Below are 15,680 nucleotides of genomic sequence, written 5' to 3'. Positions count from 1 at the left end.
ACCGTCATGGAAAATTGTGTAGCTACGCATGAACGCAAAATTTTGAACACGGAAGCCCAAGACGCCCGTTTACGTGTGTTTACATTGGCTTCTTTGTTTGAAGTGTTCCCTAGAACCCACAATGCTGAGGGTGGTGTGAACATAGCTTTATGTGCGTTCATGAGTTGTTGTACAGTGTCAGAAGGCAGTAGTATAAGGCAGGTTAGTGTCATGGATGGAAGCTTTTATTTTGGTATCAGCTGAGGGTTTTAATTCAACAAAATCAGGGAGAAAATGGTGGGAAGTTTATGGACTGATGTGGAAGCTGTACTGAGTGGAGAGCAGGTCACACGTTGAGCTGTGTTACTGTCGTGCCCCTGTGCTGCTTTTGTAATGTTGCCCTCATCTTTGCCACTATGAAAACCTTCATTCTCCAGCAGGTAAAGTGTTGTCACCTTTCTTCCTCAAAGTTCAACTGTACAGATAATTTCCTCACTCCATCGCTCCTCATCTCCTTCTTTTTCCTCCTCTTTGCGTTCTCGTCTGCTTCCTCCCCTCACCGTTTGTTTTCCCTTCGGAGGTCACTCCCAGACTTTTTTTTTTCTTTCTCCTGATGGTCCACCTTTGTATGAGAGCCGGTGGAGATCTGGGGTGGGACAGCTGGTCAGTGGGAGTTAAGCAGAGGGATTTCCCACGCTCCTTCATCTGTCCTGCTCCAAGCATCACCGCTTTGGGTTCACAGTTACTAATGAAAAGTCTCTCTGTCCTCTGGACAGAGACGTGGCCTTTAGTTCTTCTCCTGTTTCTGTCACTTCAACGGTGAAACATGTGGGGTGGGGGGGGCAGTACCTGTGTTTAGGTTTTCTCTGTCCAACTGCAAAAACTTTGCAACCTCTTGTGATAACATTTTCTGCATTTATGTTTATTTGTGAGCCAAGAATGAGTGATCAGCAGCTTTCCTGTTTGAACACAACCCCCCCTACAGGCCCTGTAATGTACTACACTGATTTGATCCCATTCTGCCGTCACCTCCATGAAAACAGAAGCCTGTGCTGATGTCTCCATGAAGTTCATTCTTGGCCCACGCTCCATTAACATGTTTTCTTGAGAAGCCCCCCCTCTCCCAAAGCCCTCAAACATGAACTCATGAAAGTTTCTGCTGCCTTTGAATTCTGTGTTTTGTCTCTTGCGCTGGCATAGTTCCTGAAACTAAAGAAGTGGTGATCCACAAGTACAAGACCCCCATGGTGAGTCCTGCTGTCCCTGACTTCCATCCGTTTGTTCTTCTGCGACTGTTCGTTAGTTTATTTAGAGCAACAGACGCTGAAGTTTACATGTTATAACAGCCAGAAAGAACTTCTAGCATAAATACATTTTAAAGACTCACTCTGATCATCGTTTGATCCATTTTCAAACTGTTCCCAGTGGTCTTTTAATTATGATTATGCAATTTTTAGCCAAAAATTAAAAAAGCTGTGTTGTTTTTATTATTAGAAACGCCTCTTCAGTTGGGCCTTGTTTCCCTTTATGCCTTTGTTTACTTTCATTTGCTCCTGATTCACAAATATTCAAAAATGCAAAGTTGAGCTTAGAATATGTCAAAAACTCACTTTTTATCAGAGTGGGCCTTTTAAAAAATTATTAATAACTTTAAGTATTTAACTTTAATAACCAAATCATGATGCTTCCTGACAGACTGTTCCCTTCATTATGACTTATTTTAATTGCTTAACAATCAGATTTCATGTGATTGGGTCCATTGAATGTATATGAGAACTGGACTGAGTGAGTGTGATGTCACCCATAGTAAGTGACTTATTTCCAGTTCAGAAAGTCAATTCAGTCGCCATGTTTTCATGATATGGACGCCATGTCTTGCCACGGGGCTGGGTTTGATCTGAGTGAGCCCCCCATCAAATGTTTTGAATATTTAACGTGGGGGCCAGCAGGCAACACGTGTGATTGGTCAGTTTATAACCTGAACAACTTGCTCTACATAAAAAAATGGGGAAAGAAAGTCTGATTTTCAAGAGCATGTTAAAAGGATGCAGCAGAATAAGTGAGTAACAGCTGTCTAGTTCTCTAGAGAAGTCTATGGGATACTTCCTGTTTAGAACACCAGAGGGGAGGGTTCAGTCCAGTTCTCCTTCACAGTCAATGATGGGGCCTCATGAACAAGAATGTTGGTTAGCTTAGCATGAGCTCCTCCATGACATTGTAGACCTGCAGCACCACAGACTTGATCCATGCTCAGGTTTAATCCTCAGTAAATCTGCTTTCTGTGGAGGTTTAGCTTCACAGTCTAACTGCTAATCGTCATGATTCCTAATGCCTGAGAGTCACCAGGTGGACCGCTTTAGTTTGTTCTGGTTCTGTCATGTTCTCTAAAGCAGATGGAGGGCTCTGCTGCTGTTTTATTTAATGCAAACTCATTTCAATCCAGTAACTGTCTCTGCTTTAATGCTAGAAACATCCTAAAGCTGCATTCACACCGGATGTGATTCGCACATCAAACTCGCATCGGCTGACCCAGTCATATCCACTGCTCATCACCTGCCCTGAAATGTCCTTTATGCCTTGGCCGCATGTGGGAGGAGTTACCACCAACATTCTTCTGGACTTTATTCGTTGCCATATCCTGGAAAACATGGAGATGTTGAGCAAGTAGCTTGGATTCATATGTTTTATAGAGGCGCTGGAAAGCACGTTGTTGTGTCTGCGTTCACCAGATCGTTCAGAGACGCTCGCAGTTTGTCGAGTTTCACCATTTACTGCAGGAGCTGCAGCTGGATGACGTCTGTCTTAAATGTTATTTCCATCGGTCTGTAGCCCAGTTTGAAGAATCTCTCTCCCGCATTAACACAAGAGAGGAAAAATTAAAATAAGAAAGACATCAGAAGCCCGTCAAGCTGGAGAGATCGTGCATGCATGCTTCTACAGCAGCTCTCCGCAAGAGAATCTTTCTATAGAAAAAAAATATGCCACTCGAAAATTAATAGCCAAAAGTCCCTCTACTACCAGAAGCCCGCCGCAAAAAAAACATAACTTGTGCCCGAAATCATTGGCCGGAAGTCCTCGACTGGAATCCCCCTTTTTGAGCTATCAACCTTTTTTCCATTTGACATACCGTAACAGCTTTTCACCAGCTGTTTCTCCAGAGGGAAATGGGTGCAGTTATACAAATTTGAACACTTGTTAATATTGACTTGGAAGAAATAAACGTTTAATGTTCTCTGTCCCATTTAAAGCTCATCTTACACACTAAACCGTTGGATAGTTACAGTTTATTTGCATTTAAAAGCTGATAGTTCTGAAAAGTTTTTGAAATATTTTTGAAAGAGTTTCCTAAAGGGTTAGGACATTTCCGCTTTCACAGTTGGCTAAAGTTGTGAAATTTCTGCTTCCTGCGAGAGATTGTTTTTGGCGCCATCTTGCTTGTAACCAGAGGCCCCTCGCCCTCAGTCTGTCATCTGCCCACAGGCCAGCAAGCAGCCATATTGGATTTTTTTTCTCCTGTTGATCGAGTCACTAAAAACGTCACGTGTGAAGCTGAGTCCCTAGTTGGCATCAACCTCACCAAACTTCAGATTTTTAAGGTCTTGACTTACTGCATCTGCCGCCCAAATTGCGACACTCAAATCTTGTTGCTGCCAGACTAACACGCCGTGCCCAACACCCAAATCACACCACAGGCCCTCAGATCGTGTCTGTACATGGACTTAACATTTAAGCTCGATGCTTCTACTGCACCAGTCACATCCAGTGTGAATGCAGCAGAAGAGTTCCTCTGGTGTTATGCAGCATTCATAGCAGGCATGTGATGTGTTCTTGAACGCACGCTTAGGATCCAGTGTTCATACCAGATACTATAGTGTGTCAGTCACCTACAGCACATCTTTCTCATGTACACAGAGAGGCGGTCCTCTCTGGCTCCGCCTGTCCTCACGCTCCTCCTGTGTTCTCCTCCTGCAGGCGCATCAGATCTGTTACTCGGTCCTGTGTCTGTTCTCGTACGTGGCTGCAGTGAAGGGGAAAGACGCAGACGGAAAACCCAAGATGCTCTCTCCGAGGCCTCTTCCTAGTTAGTCCCCCCCCCCCGCGCTCCTCCTGCTCCGTCCGTCCGTCTCCCTCGACGTGCCTCTCTACTTGAAATGGCTTCTCAGACTTTTGACAATCCCTAACTTAAGTAAGCACACGCCCCCTCCCCGTTTTCCCGTGTACATAGCACCTGTGTAGACGCGTGGTCTGTGATGTCATGTAAATAACCTCGTCCTGATGTTCACGCCCGACTACTGAAGCACTCGCCTGCTCCTTCACTTAGTGGAGCTCTTCAACTCCTGATGTTTTTGTTTTTTTCTGCTGCCAAGAACTACAGAGTGAGGGGTTTCCCACAGAGTGCATGCAGGTCCCGTGCACAGCCTTGATGTAACTACAGCGCATCCCGCCCCCTTCCCCGACGCCCATTCAGCTGTGTGTGTTATTCTGTGATTCGTGGTTATTGTAAAGTTCCAGTCTGTCCAAGTAAAAACTGGTGAAACATCCAGAAGCCCTCCTACAGTGTGGAGACCCCGCCCCCTGTACACTGCACCACAGCCACGCATGTAAAGGCTTCTCCGTGGTGTTTGAACCCCGAAAACTGTGAGTGTTCTGCCTCTAGACTTACTGTTCTCCTGTAAAACTGCTCTCGTCTGTGGTCTGCTCTCGTTCTCTGCATGTTACTATAAGAAAATAAATATTATATATATATTTCTATATATAGTATTTATTTAATATATACATTTTCTGACTGTACATTTATCTGAAAAAATGTTACAAAATGTTTATTTGCTAGATGTGCAATACTTAAGAAGTAGTTAGCCATTGCCGGGTGTTTGGAGTGACCTGGCTTTCACAGGGTGAGGAATGTAAGAGATTTTCTTTTCTATCGGTGCGTTTCGGTCAGAGATTTTAGTTTGTTCCGTCTTTATAGGTAAACGTCGATCAATCGCACAAGGCGCAAAGCTGCTTTATTTCCATGGAGTGCTTATTTGTCAGCAGGTGCAGAAGAGCGGAGATCGTCGCAGTTTGACAGACGACCAGATGGGGGGGGCTCTGCTCCTGTGCTTCTGGGAGTCCTGATATCTGCTTCTGGCATTCTAATAAACTCAAAATTGAGTTATGTTTGTCTCTTAAATTGGAAAAACACAAGTATAGACATTAGATATGTTGGGAAAAAAATGTATAAAATCCTAAATTGTGAAAAAACATGTTTGGAGAACATCCCACCTGCTGACAGGAGGCTCCGCCCTCGCCTGCCTTTACATTAAAAGTGATCATTCTACACAGATTTCACTGTTTTTCCTGTGAATTGACAAAAACTATTAGACATACAGGTGGTAAAGTCACGTGTAAGTCAAATTATTGAACAATAAAAATAAAAATATTTTCAGGAAAAACAATGGAAGTCTGTTTGTGATCTTCTCCGTCGGGGATCAGGAAGCAGTTTGCCTCTGTGATCGACTTGTCATGCCTGCAGCTGAACCGATCGGCTCCTCGAGGATCCCGTCTAAAGAAATGAAACTCCCTCCATTGCTACTTTTCTTTTTTCACAGTTTTAGCGCGTGCGTGTGTATGTGTGTGTATGCAGTTTCTCCAGATCAGCAATATATTGGAAGAGGTTTTATTTTGATCCTGATGTGCTTGTATTTTCATAGGTTTACTGTGCAAAGGAAAGGTATAATAAACAAAACTCCATTTCAAAATAAGATCTGGGAGTTTTTTTTGTTGCTTAAATTAACATTTAATTTTCTTTTGAGTTTTTTTTTTCTAAATGCTGGAATATTAGATTTCATCTGTCATTGTATTCCAAAAATGATACTAGAAGTGAGTATTCCAGAATAAAGACGGTGTTGATAGAAAACGTGCAGCTTTGGTTCTCAATAAAGTTGTTCTAAAAGAAGTTCAATTCTTGTTTGTGGCTGTGGGAGGAGATGCAGGAGGAGCTTCCCGCTGAACTCCATCATGAAACAGCTCAGCTGTGACACAAACACTGGAGCTGCCAGGAGCTGAATCAGGAGTGTTGTTTGTTTCTGTCAATTCCAAATAAAACGCCATGAAAACAGCATGATGGGGTTACAGACGACATGAGACCTCTGAAAACATCAGAACTTTATTCATAGCAGCTTCTTAAATCATCATCGGGGAATTTTCACAACTTTCCTTACAAAAATAAAATAGATTTTTTTTTTCTAGTGAACAAAAAGCATCTTTCTAAGAAAACAACCTGCATACATGCATGTGTGGACTGTAAAGGCATCGTGCTGCAGCACTGCAAAGAACTGACCAGTTATTAAAATAATCGTTGATTAAGCGGTACAAAAACCACGTTTTCCACACTATAAGAAGCACTCATTAAAAACAACAGTATGCCTTATTTAGCTCCAGGAGAAAATATGTGAACCCTTTGGAATTACTTGATTTTGTGCATAAACTGGACACACATTTGTGTTCAATAAAACATGAAAACATAAATTGGTCTGATTTAAGCAATGTTTTTCTTCATTGTGATTAAGATCGAGATTATAAAAATCATGGCCTGCAGTTTTCCTGTTTATAGAGCTACTGAAACTACATAAACCTGATCTCCCTACACCTGCCATGTATTCCATGCGTTTTAATTGAGTTTTACACATGGTGCCTCATGTAGCAATCAGGCTAAAAACATTTGACAGTAGCTCCTCCCACTCACGTTGCATTTTTCAACGGACATCAAGAAGCAAAATCGCTGTTTGTCCAAAGATGGCGGTGCAAATTTGGCACGTGGATCATGTTTGGTGTAATAGTTGACTGTATGGCAGCCATATTTTTTATTTATCTGGTAGCGAACATGGATCGGTGAAAGAGGGGATCCTTGGGTAGATCAATTGTAAATTTGGTGCCACAAAATGTCTAATTTGTTCGAATAGTCAACCTAACCGTCTCCACTGAAAAGGATTAACCCTTTCACACCTGAGGCGCCGTCTATGACGCTTAAACATAAAATATTTACATTCTGTAACTTTTCAACCGTTAACACAATCAACGTGATTCCAGTAGATTGTGAAGGAGAAAAGCAGCTGCTTTTCTCCTTCACAATCTACTGGAATCACGTTGATCGTGTTAACGGTTGAAAAGTTATATTACATCAAAGAACATAAAGGGTTAATAATGCTTTTTTTTTTCCTTTCATTTGCAGTGAATTATTTGTGTTCACTTCTGTTTTGGCACTTAAGGCAATTCCTCCATAAACTGACAGAAAACTCCACACTGTGGTTGCTGGACGACAACAAAAAATTCTAGTCTCCTTCAAAGCTCACAATCCAGTTCTGAGTCATGTGACCCTTCAAATCACTTCATAGATGACAGGATTTCTTCTTTTTTAATCATTATTTTAGAAAAATAAAGTGGACATTTAAATGTAGTAAAACAGCTCTAGCTAAAAAGAAACGTCCAAAAAGCTTTAGGGTGACTTGTTCACCTTTGCATTGTTGTGTTGCACTAAACTGAAAATTGTTGCATTTTTTTTTTTTGTGTGTGTGTGTGTTATGAGAACAGCTTTTATAAACTCCTGGGTTTTCTGCCTACGTGTTAATAGAGCCGCGCTCACAGGTCCCCGTGGACGGCTTTACGGAGGATCCGGAGGCGCGACATCACCTCGTCCCAGTCCAGGTAAGCGCCTTCTAGGTGACGCAGCCGGTCGGGTCGGCTGACGTAGCTCCTCCTCCCGTGCAGGAGGCGCCAGTTATCGAAGGTCACGATGTCGCCTAGAAAACAAAGAATCAGAAACGGAGAAAAAAAAATGATGATGCATTTAAACAGACATTTGCTGCACTAATTAGACTTCACTTATTTATGGATTGTTTTTTTTATTATTTTGTGCTAGACAAATAGTGACAATGTTCTCCCAGAGTATGATGTATCAGAGTGGGATGGCACAGACGGCGACAAAAAAAAAGACACCGTTCTGGAGCAGATAAGGTGTCATAACATCACCAAAACCTCCTTGGGAATCATGGGAAATGATGTTATGATAGCCAATGAGCTCAAAGCTCCACCCCATGTAAAACGGGATCAGATCACTAGTGAAAACTGAACTAACACTGAAAGCAAAGAGGGAGAAGCAAAATAAAAGTTGAAATCAAACCTTTTTTCCCTTTTGGGTAACAGTTTTTGGTCATTTTTATTCAATGTTTTAAATGTGCACTCTTTTCAATATTTTTTTTTTCAGGTTTACATTATAATTTTTTCAAATTTATAATTTTATTTTCAAATTTATAAGCCGACTTTTCCCTTAGTTTAAGCTGATCCCAATTTGTCCACACCTAATACCCGCTGAAACGAAATTTTGGCCACAGTAAATATTATTCATATTCAATTTCATATTATTTAGAATAATGAGCTTTTTATTAAAAACACAAAACTCTAAATCATTTTCAATCCTTTTAAACCATATTTGTTGAAACTTGTTTAGCCACTTCAGTGTAATTTACCAAATTAAAAAGGCTTTAGAGACTTTTACTTGACCAACTATAAATTTAAACACATTTAAAGAACATTTCTATATTTCTACATGTTAAAAATCTAAACAGAAATCACAAAACTCAACTAACATGCTATTTATTAAATCTTTAGCATTTTTCATTAAAGCTAAAGAGCCACAATAAAGGAGCCACAGCTTGCAGACCCCTGCACTAACAAAACCAAAACACACATGTCAAAGGAAAGTTTTGAAATTATGGGATGGCTACAGGACCTACAGCTTGCGGGCCATGTTGGGAAGAGTGGAGTGAGGGGCGTGTAGCAGCCACTCAGCCAATCAGGGCAGGTTAAATGAACTTTTTAACTGCTAAATATTTGGGCAAAAAAATAGACAGATTTAAAACAATCTGTAGCATCCTCCCAGAGAAACATGTTGATTTATAATGTAAACTGATTCAAGCAGTTTCTGCTATTAAATGTCTTTCAAGGTACAAACACGGAATAATGGAGAAAAAAAAAGAATAAGAAAATGTAACGTTTTTTCAACAAGAACTTAAATTTCTAGTGAGTTGTGAAGTTTTGGAGGTCTAAGGTTGTTTCTGAATTTCCCCCCTAATCACTACTAAAAACCTATTTAGTGTGGGACTATATAGTGCCCTGCAATTTACAGGTAATTCGGACAGGATGTTCACTATTTTTCTTTTGTTTTTCAAAAAAACAGATATGACGTCATTGATTTCACAGAGTGAAAATCAAATAAAAACAAACGTTTTTTGACGTTAATATATGACTGCTGTGCTCTGATGGTAAAAATGGGGTTGGTTTATTCAAATATTGCATTTAAATAGGTTTTTTGGTTAGAAATTGTTCGATCGCAATGCACTGTGGTCTATATCCGCGAATCTAGTGACCATCGATGTATGCTAGTTTTTCGCAAAGACTTCTGGGAAATTTCAGCAATGACTTATGGGTAGGTAAGGGGACAGCTGCCAGCACCTCACAGTATGATCCATCTATTCTGAAGCAGCAAGTTTAAAGGCAGGAGCTCCTCAGGTCTGTTCATATCTACAAAACAGATTCTGCTGACCCTCCATCAGCACATCCTGCTCCCCCCTCCCCCCCTCAGTTTACTTTCTCCACCATAGCTGTTCGGAGGATGACTCAATTTGCTGTGCGCTGACACAAGCGAGAGGGACACCACTGATGTCACCGTGACCTTAATGAAGACAAAGATGTACCAGCGTGTCCTGTTCCAGAGCGTGCTCCGTTTACCTGAGCGCCACCGTCGAGGACACCCTGACATCGTCTGATTGGGTTTAAGAAAACAAAGCGGTTCTGACCTGGCTCCATCTTGTAGGTGACCACGTTCTCCGGTCGGTTCATGATGTTCACGTAGGCCTTCAGGGCTCTGTAGAACGGCTGGACCCGATGTAAGGGAAGGTCCAGCACAGAGTCTCTGGTGGCGTTGTTGTAGTTTATTCTCACAACTCTACCCTCGGCGTCAACGCTGGAACATTGAAAGAGAGCGGTCAGCGTTGAGATTTTTCAATCAAATGAGTTAAAAATATCAGGATGCTAAGATTAAAGAGCAAAAATGTCTCCGATTTTGGAGGTCATGCAGAGTCAAAGTGGAAGTACTGGTTCTGACCAGCAGATGGCACTGTCTGACTGCAAATGAAGCCGCGTGGATGAGCTCCATCACTGCGGCGTGCCTCTGTGTGGTGAGCTCTTACTCAATGATGCGTTTCTTGGACTGCAGCATGAAATCGCAGTAGTCGGTGCCGGTGTCGGTGAAGTCCACGCGCACCGAGGTGAGCGTCCTGAAGGCCTCCGGGTCTTCTCTCTGCAGCTTCTCGGCCATGTGGAAGCCGTCCACCACCTCGCTCTCCCCTCCCTTCACTGCCTGGTTGATGCAGTGCAGAAACTGCACCTTTGAACACACACACATGCTGCCTTTAAAACCCTGCCATCCTGCAGGAAAATCGCCTGTTGGGGCTCAGCGGCGGCTGGAATTCCTGTGAAATGCATTCAACAAGCTGAGCAGGCGTTGGCTCACCCCAGGTGCAAAGTGCAGAGCGGGGTAGTCTGTATGCAGGCTGAGCTTCCCGGAAGTGTAGGCCACGTTGTTCGCCATGGCTTTGTCCTGGACCTGCCACGTGTGCCTGAGAACAAAGACGGCATTCATGAAGAAAGCTCGCTTTAACCCCAACGCTTTTGCTTACAGAAGATCAGCGGTGACAATTAAGACTGCGAGGAGAAGAGGATGAAACGCTCGGAGGGATCCCAGAGGGGGGAGCGTGGGCAGAGCACTCGGACTATAGACTCTTAAGTAGACTCTTCATTGAGATGCAGCAGCAGACGAGCACTAATGAGTCATCTCCTGCCTTCTGTTTGCATGGACGTGTTGTTGAACAGCGCCTCTGATGGCCGGCCTTCATCAGCTTTGTGTTCTGGCCGAGTGCTTATTCCTTTGGAATGTTTTCAAGTTGTTTCCCTTCATCTTTGTCCTCAAATTATCTGCGCTGCAAGAACCCCAAGTGATGAGCTCCGGCAGATGAAAGGCCGAACAGACTCAGACTGTATGAGCAGTAACGGTTTCTCCTTAACACCCGGGTGCCTCGGTCTTACCCGTAAAACGTCAGCCGCAGATAGCCAATCCTGTCCGCCAGTCGGGCCACTTGGCCCTTTTCTCCAGGCGCCCCCTTCAGGTAGACGATGCCAACGCGGCGCAGGGCCAGGAGCCAAGCGAGCGCCGCCTTATCGTCGTGGAGCACCTCCTGGTAATCGGCTGTGGGGATGCGCAGTTTGGAGTCCCAGTAATATCGCTCTGAAATGAGACGGAACATCAGAGGAGGCTTTGTTCTGAGCGAGCTGAGTGGAACAGAGACACAAATGTGCTCCTGTAAGAACAGGGTCTGCAAAAGCAGCTTCCTCTCCGCATTGTTCAGCCTCTTATCTGCCAGTTGCACCGACGCCTGTTTGTTCCCTCCAAATGCACATCAAACCAATAGATCTCCACTCCGGTTCTGTATGGCTGAATAGCACAGACGGTCACCGCTCTGGACTATTCCATTGAAGAAACCTGTCTTACTAAAATGGGTCAGAATCTTCTCCATGCAGTGGGAAATTAAACTATATTTTTCTAGTTTCCTCTGTTTTTAGGTGGAATCAATCAAGTTTTGTGTTTTATTTTTGTAAGTTGATTAGAAAAAGTGTTGTTAGATTAAAGCTGTTAGCAGGGTGATATGACCTGCAGGTGCTACACCTGTCAGACCTGTATTTGACTAATTCATGAAAAAAAAAAACGTTTTTTCAAAATGGCGGCTTTTCCGATGGTTTTATCTCCATAGCAACCATTTTATGTTTTGGTCACCTCAGTGTAACGAACAGGTCAATGTTATATTTAGGAGAATCTTGAAATGTCAATTTTGGTAAATCATTAGCAACAGAGGTTTTTGTTAGCCACACCAACATTCCTTGTGTGTTCTTATCGTATGTCATATGGATTTGATTATCTTGAGCCAAGGATTCATGTATTACATTTGCACAATATTCCAGTAAAAAATGTCAGATCGATAGATGAACGCCACTTTTGCAAGCTAGCTATGCTAACGCCATTCTAAATATACAAACTTTAAAACTACTCTCTTTTTTTTCCCACCAAGTAGCTTCCAAATGATCAAATGATACTCGGGGAGTTTGGAAGTGATAGATCAAAATCTCTAGAAGGAGTTCAAATTTGTAAAGCATGCTAAAGTAAAAAAAAAAAATGTGGAAAATTCAAGATGGCGGCCTTTTCTCAAGATCAAAGTTCAACGGCTGGTTGTGGACTTAAGCTGGCGGCTTGTGTATCAAATTTTGTAAAAATCCCTTAAACAAAAGTTTTTTTTTTTCCTATTTTGTGCAAAAATGTGAAAATCTTACAATTTGCCACAAAATGCCCCCCCAAGCCCTAGATCCTGTGGCCATCCCATAATAATTTTAAAACTTTGGATATCCCTGACATGTGTGTTTTGGTTTCATTGGTGGATTTTTGACTTTCTTTGAAGATTGATATTTTAGCCCAATATTTTTTTTCATGATTTCTCCCGATATGATGTCATCATTTTTGCTAAATTTCAAAGATGCAGAAAGAAGGAAGATGTGTGAAAAAAATACGGTCTTTGTAGTCCAGGACTGCTGCGGGCCATAATGAGCTAAAGAATTGTTAATTAGCTAAAACGTATCTCGTCATTTTATGAGCATGACCAAACGTTTGTTGGACCCCTCATCCCTGTTGCTGTACTGGGCTGCAGCATGCATCCTTTATGATGAAAAGCTCAGAGAAAAACTACACGTCTCCATCAAACCCAAGTGGAAAAAAAAAAAAAAAACCCTCTACCCAGCTGTCTCCACTCCTTTTTCCAAGCTGCTCGTCTCCAGTCGCTTCCAAAGAAACAGCTGCAAAGTACATTTGCAGGAGGAGGAGAAGGAGTAGCGGGAGAAGGAGGCCTGATTGTGTCTCTTCAGTATTTATCAACCTAAAAGTATCTTTCAAACATCCTCGATCAGATGCAGATTATACAGAGGAAAAGACGTCAGCTAATGAGGTCGGATTTCAACCCCTCACGGGGGGGCGCACACAGATGCTGCACTCCTTCCTTCCTCGCTACAATCGGTTTCTGGTTGTACAATTCAAAGCCTGTTGAAGCTCGTTATGGCGAAGGCGGAGCATGAAAGACCGGGTCAGAGGTCGAGCCAGAACACAACTGTTACTAGTGAAAGGGGGGGTGAGCGTGTGGTCGGGGCACCGCTGCTCCGGCTCCACACTGTGGGATGTCAGGTGTGACAGGAAGGTCATGGCTCTGGTACATCAGCCGTAGGTCGGCAGGCATCGCATTCTGGAAATATGTCACGCCTGCTACCGCCACTGGAGCCCAGGGATGAACATGAGGCTACGAACACACCGAGTGTTTGATGCGTGTTCTTGAACGTGTGTTTAGACCAGGGGTCTGCAACCTGGGGCTCTGAGGCTACGTGTTGCTCTTTTACCTCTCCATAGTGGCTCTCTGGCTAAAATAAAATGTTTCAAAAAGTAACTGTAAAGGTAAAAGTAAGTAAGTAAGTAGTTGAGTTAAAAAAAAAAAGAATTAAATTAACGTAAACTTTATTCTAGTCATTCACAAACAGTTAAGGGATGGTATGAATCATTCAACGAGGATCCTAACAACAGTAGCAGTGATTCTCCATCAATCCTTTGTAGTTTATCAACGTCATACTGACAGATTTGCACTTCATTTGAGCTTCATTTATCACAGAATTGTCAGTAAGCACAAAGATACTTTAAATTATAATCCACTGGATTACTAAGCAGATTTTCAATTTAGAACAAATTCAAGGATTTAAAGTGTCCCTCATGGTTTTATTTTATGGTAAGAGTCACTTCATTAGTTCTTATTTCATTTTTGTTGGTTATATTTATAAATTTGTGGCTGACATGCACCAGAGACTGTAAAATAACATTTTTTTCCAAAAATTGATGACTTTACACTTCCTACTGCATTTGCTGCATTGACATGATCCTATGGTGTAGGATGTCTTTTATTTTAAAGGAAGTCGTGCAAATCTCTGTCAAAAGTTATAAATGATTTCATTTTTTTAATCTATTTTCTCTCCATTTTTATGTTTTATTTATCCCCAAGAAACAGAATAGTCAATTTAAATGTATCATGCCCATCACAATAACATAAATATAAATCAGTATCTTATTTTTCTAAAGGCTGAGTGAAGACTTTGTGGCTCCTAATGGGTTCTGGATGTCGAGAAACCAACCCGAATAGAACTTTTGAGTGTTGAAGGTTTCAGACCCCTGGTTTAGACCATTGGGTTCACATTGAACAAGTAGGGAGGGGCTTCTTTTTCTTCATCCACTGTTTACTAGCATGTCCACCACCTACAAGTGGAAGAGACTTAGTACAAACCGTTAAAGCGATGCAAAACTCGTGAATCTTGTTCAAGACTTTTTTCACCTTTTTGGTGTCATAGAATTCCAGTCTGGCACATTTCTCCATGAATTTCTCCATCATGATCAATTTTCAAACGGTTGGTCTTTCCGTGAATTAACCCCTAATGCCTGTTATCACACATATCCGACAAACAACTTCGCTTCCTACATTACCTAAATGTAGCATCTAATTAAAAGCTAAAACATAGTTAATTTTTTTGTTTTCTTCAAATAGCTGGAGGAAAAAAATTGTTGGTTTTAGCCTGAAAATGGTCGTAGAAAGTTGCATAGGTAAACGTGAATGCAAGAGGAGCCTGAAACGCCAGACTCTTTATTGGAAGTGGCGTTGCCGAGGGCGATGTGAACGTAGCTTGAGAAGACGATGATGAAAGTCAACAGCTGATCTGGACACATCAAGCCGCCTTTGGTCCAAAAAACATCTCTAGTCTGTACTGTCATGGCACATGACGGTTTTCCTCTACTCTTTTCAGAGACTTTAGTTACATTGTTTGTATGTCCTATTTTTTTAAGAATTGACCCTTTAACACCTGAGACTTAAACACAAAATCTTTAACATACTGAAACCTTTAACCGTTAAGATGATGAATGTAATTCCAGTAGATTCTACTGGAATTACATTGATCGTGTTAACAGTTGAAAAGTTACAATAAATCAAAGAGCTCTGGTGTTTAAGGGTTAAAATACTTCACCAAAGTAACTAAATCTTCTCCAAAACTCAGAAAGAAGTTGAGTTTTTGTGTCCTAACAAAATAAAGGAGTAGGCTCCCTAAAACCTGATAAACTGCAGTCTAGCTTTAGTTGTACTTCACTCAGGAACATCAAGGCCGCGATTTTTATTGGTTTTCAAAGGCGCAGCTCGGCTCTGCCCTTCCATGTGTGATGATGAAGAGCCTGAGGCAGCCAGAGCTGCAGCACAGATGCCTCGGGCTCCACTGACAACAGATATGACGCTGAAGTCACACAAACTCAAGAGTATGGAGCTCGGGGGCGTAGCAAGAAAAAAAACGGGGGGGCTGGAGCGGCTTAAAGACCACACACTGATGTGACGGAAAGCCTTTTTTTCATCATTATGAAGGAAATAATGATCATTTTAGTTTAAAGTCTGTTACATTTTGAGGGAAATCTGTGTGTAATTGTGCACGGATCAACGCCAAAGCAGACACAAAGGATACCAAAATCGTCCCCACGTTTAAAAGTCCCA

At 42.0% G+C, this 15,680-nt stretch overlaps 2 protein-coding genes across 28 annotated transcripts in view; one reads left to right on the top strand and one right to left on the bottom strand.

Moving 5' to 3' along the window:
* Positions 1-5,917, top strand: part of madd (MAP-kinase activating death domain) — a 55,640-nt gene extending 49,723 nt beyond the window's left edge. For all 27 annotated transcript variants that reach the window (XM_036216857.1, XM_036216828.1, XM_036216854.1 and 24 more), the window contains 2 exons: positions 1,180-1,226; positions 3,952-5,917. In XM_036216857.1, coding sequence (XP_036072750.1) covers positions 1,180-1,203 — 24 coding nt within the window. In that variant the 3' untranslated portion in view covers positions 1,204-1,226; positions 3,952-5,917. The remainder of the gene's footprint in view (positions 1-1,179; positions 1,227-3,951) is intronic.
* Positions 5,918-6,109: 192 nt separating this feature from the next.
* Positions 6,110-15,680, bottom strand: part of bbox1 (butyrobetaine (gamma), 2-oxoglutarate dioxygenase (gamma-butyrobetaine hydroxylase) 1) — a 28,491-nt gene continuing 18,920 nt past the window's right edge. The window contains exons 4-8 of the mRNA XM_024295327.2: positions 11,104-11,302; positions 10,532-10,637; positions 10,209-10,405; positions 9,816-9,982; positions 6,110-7,760 (exon numbers count right to left, since the gene is read on the bottom strand). Coding sequence (XP_024151095.1) covers positions 7,600-7,760; positions 9,816-9,982; positions 10,209-10,405; positions 10,532-10,637; positions 11,104-11,302 — 830 coding nt within the window. The 3' untranslated portion in view covers positions 6,110-7,599. The remainder of the gene's footprint in view (positions 7,761-9,815; positions 9,983-10,208; positions 10,406-10,531; positions 10,638-11,103; positions 11,303-15,680) is intronic.

Source organism: Oryzias melastigma, linkage group LG3 (genome assembly GCF_002922805.2).
Source record: "Oryzias melastigma strain HK-1 linkage group LG3, ASM292280v2, whole genome shotgun sequence".
Lineage (NCBI taxonomy): Eukaryota > Metazoa > Chordata > Actinopteri > Beloniformes > Adrianichthyidae > Oryzias > Oryzias melastigma.
The sequence above is the reverse complement of the archived record's forward strand: the minus strand, read 5'-3'. Positions and strand labels throughout refer to the sequence as shown.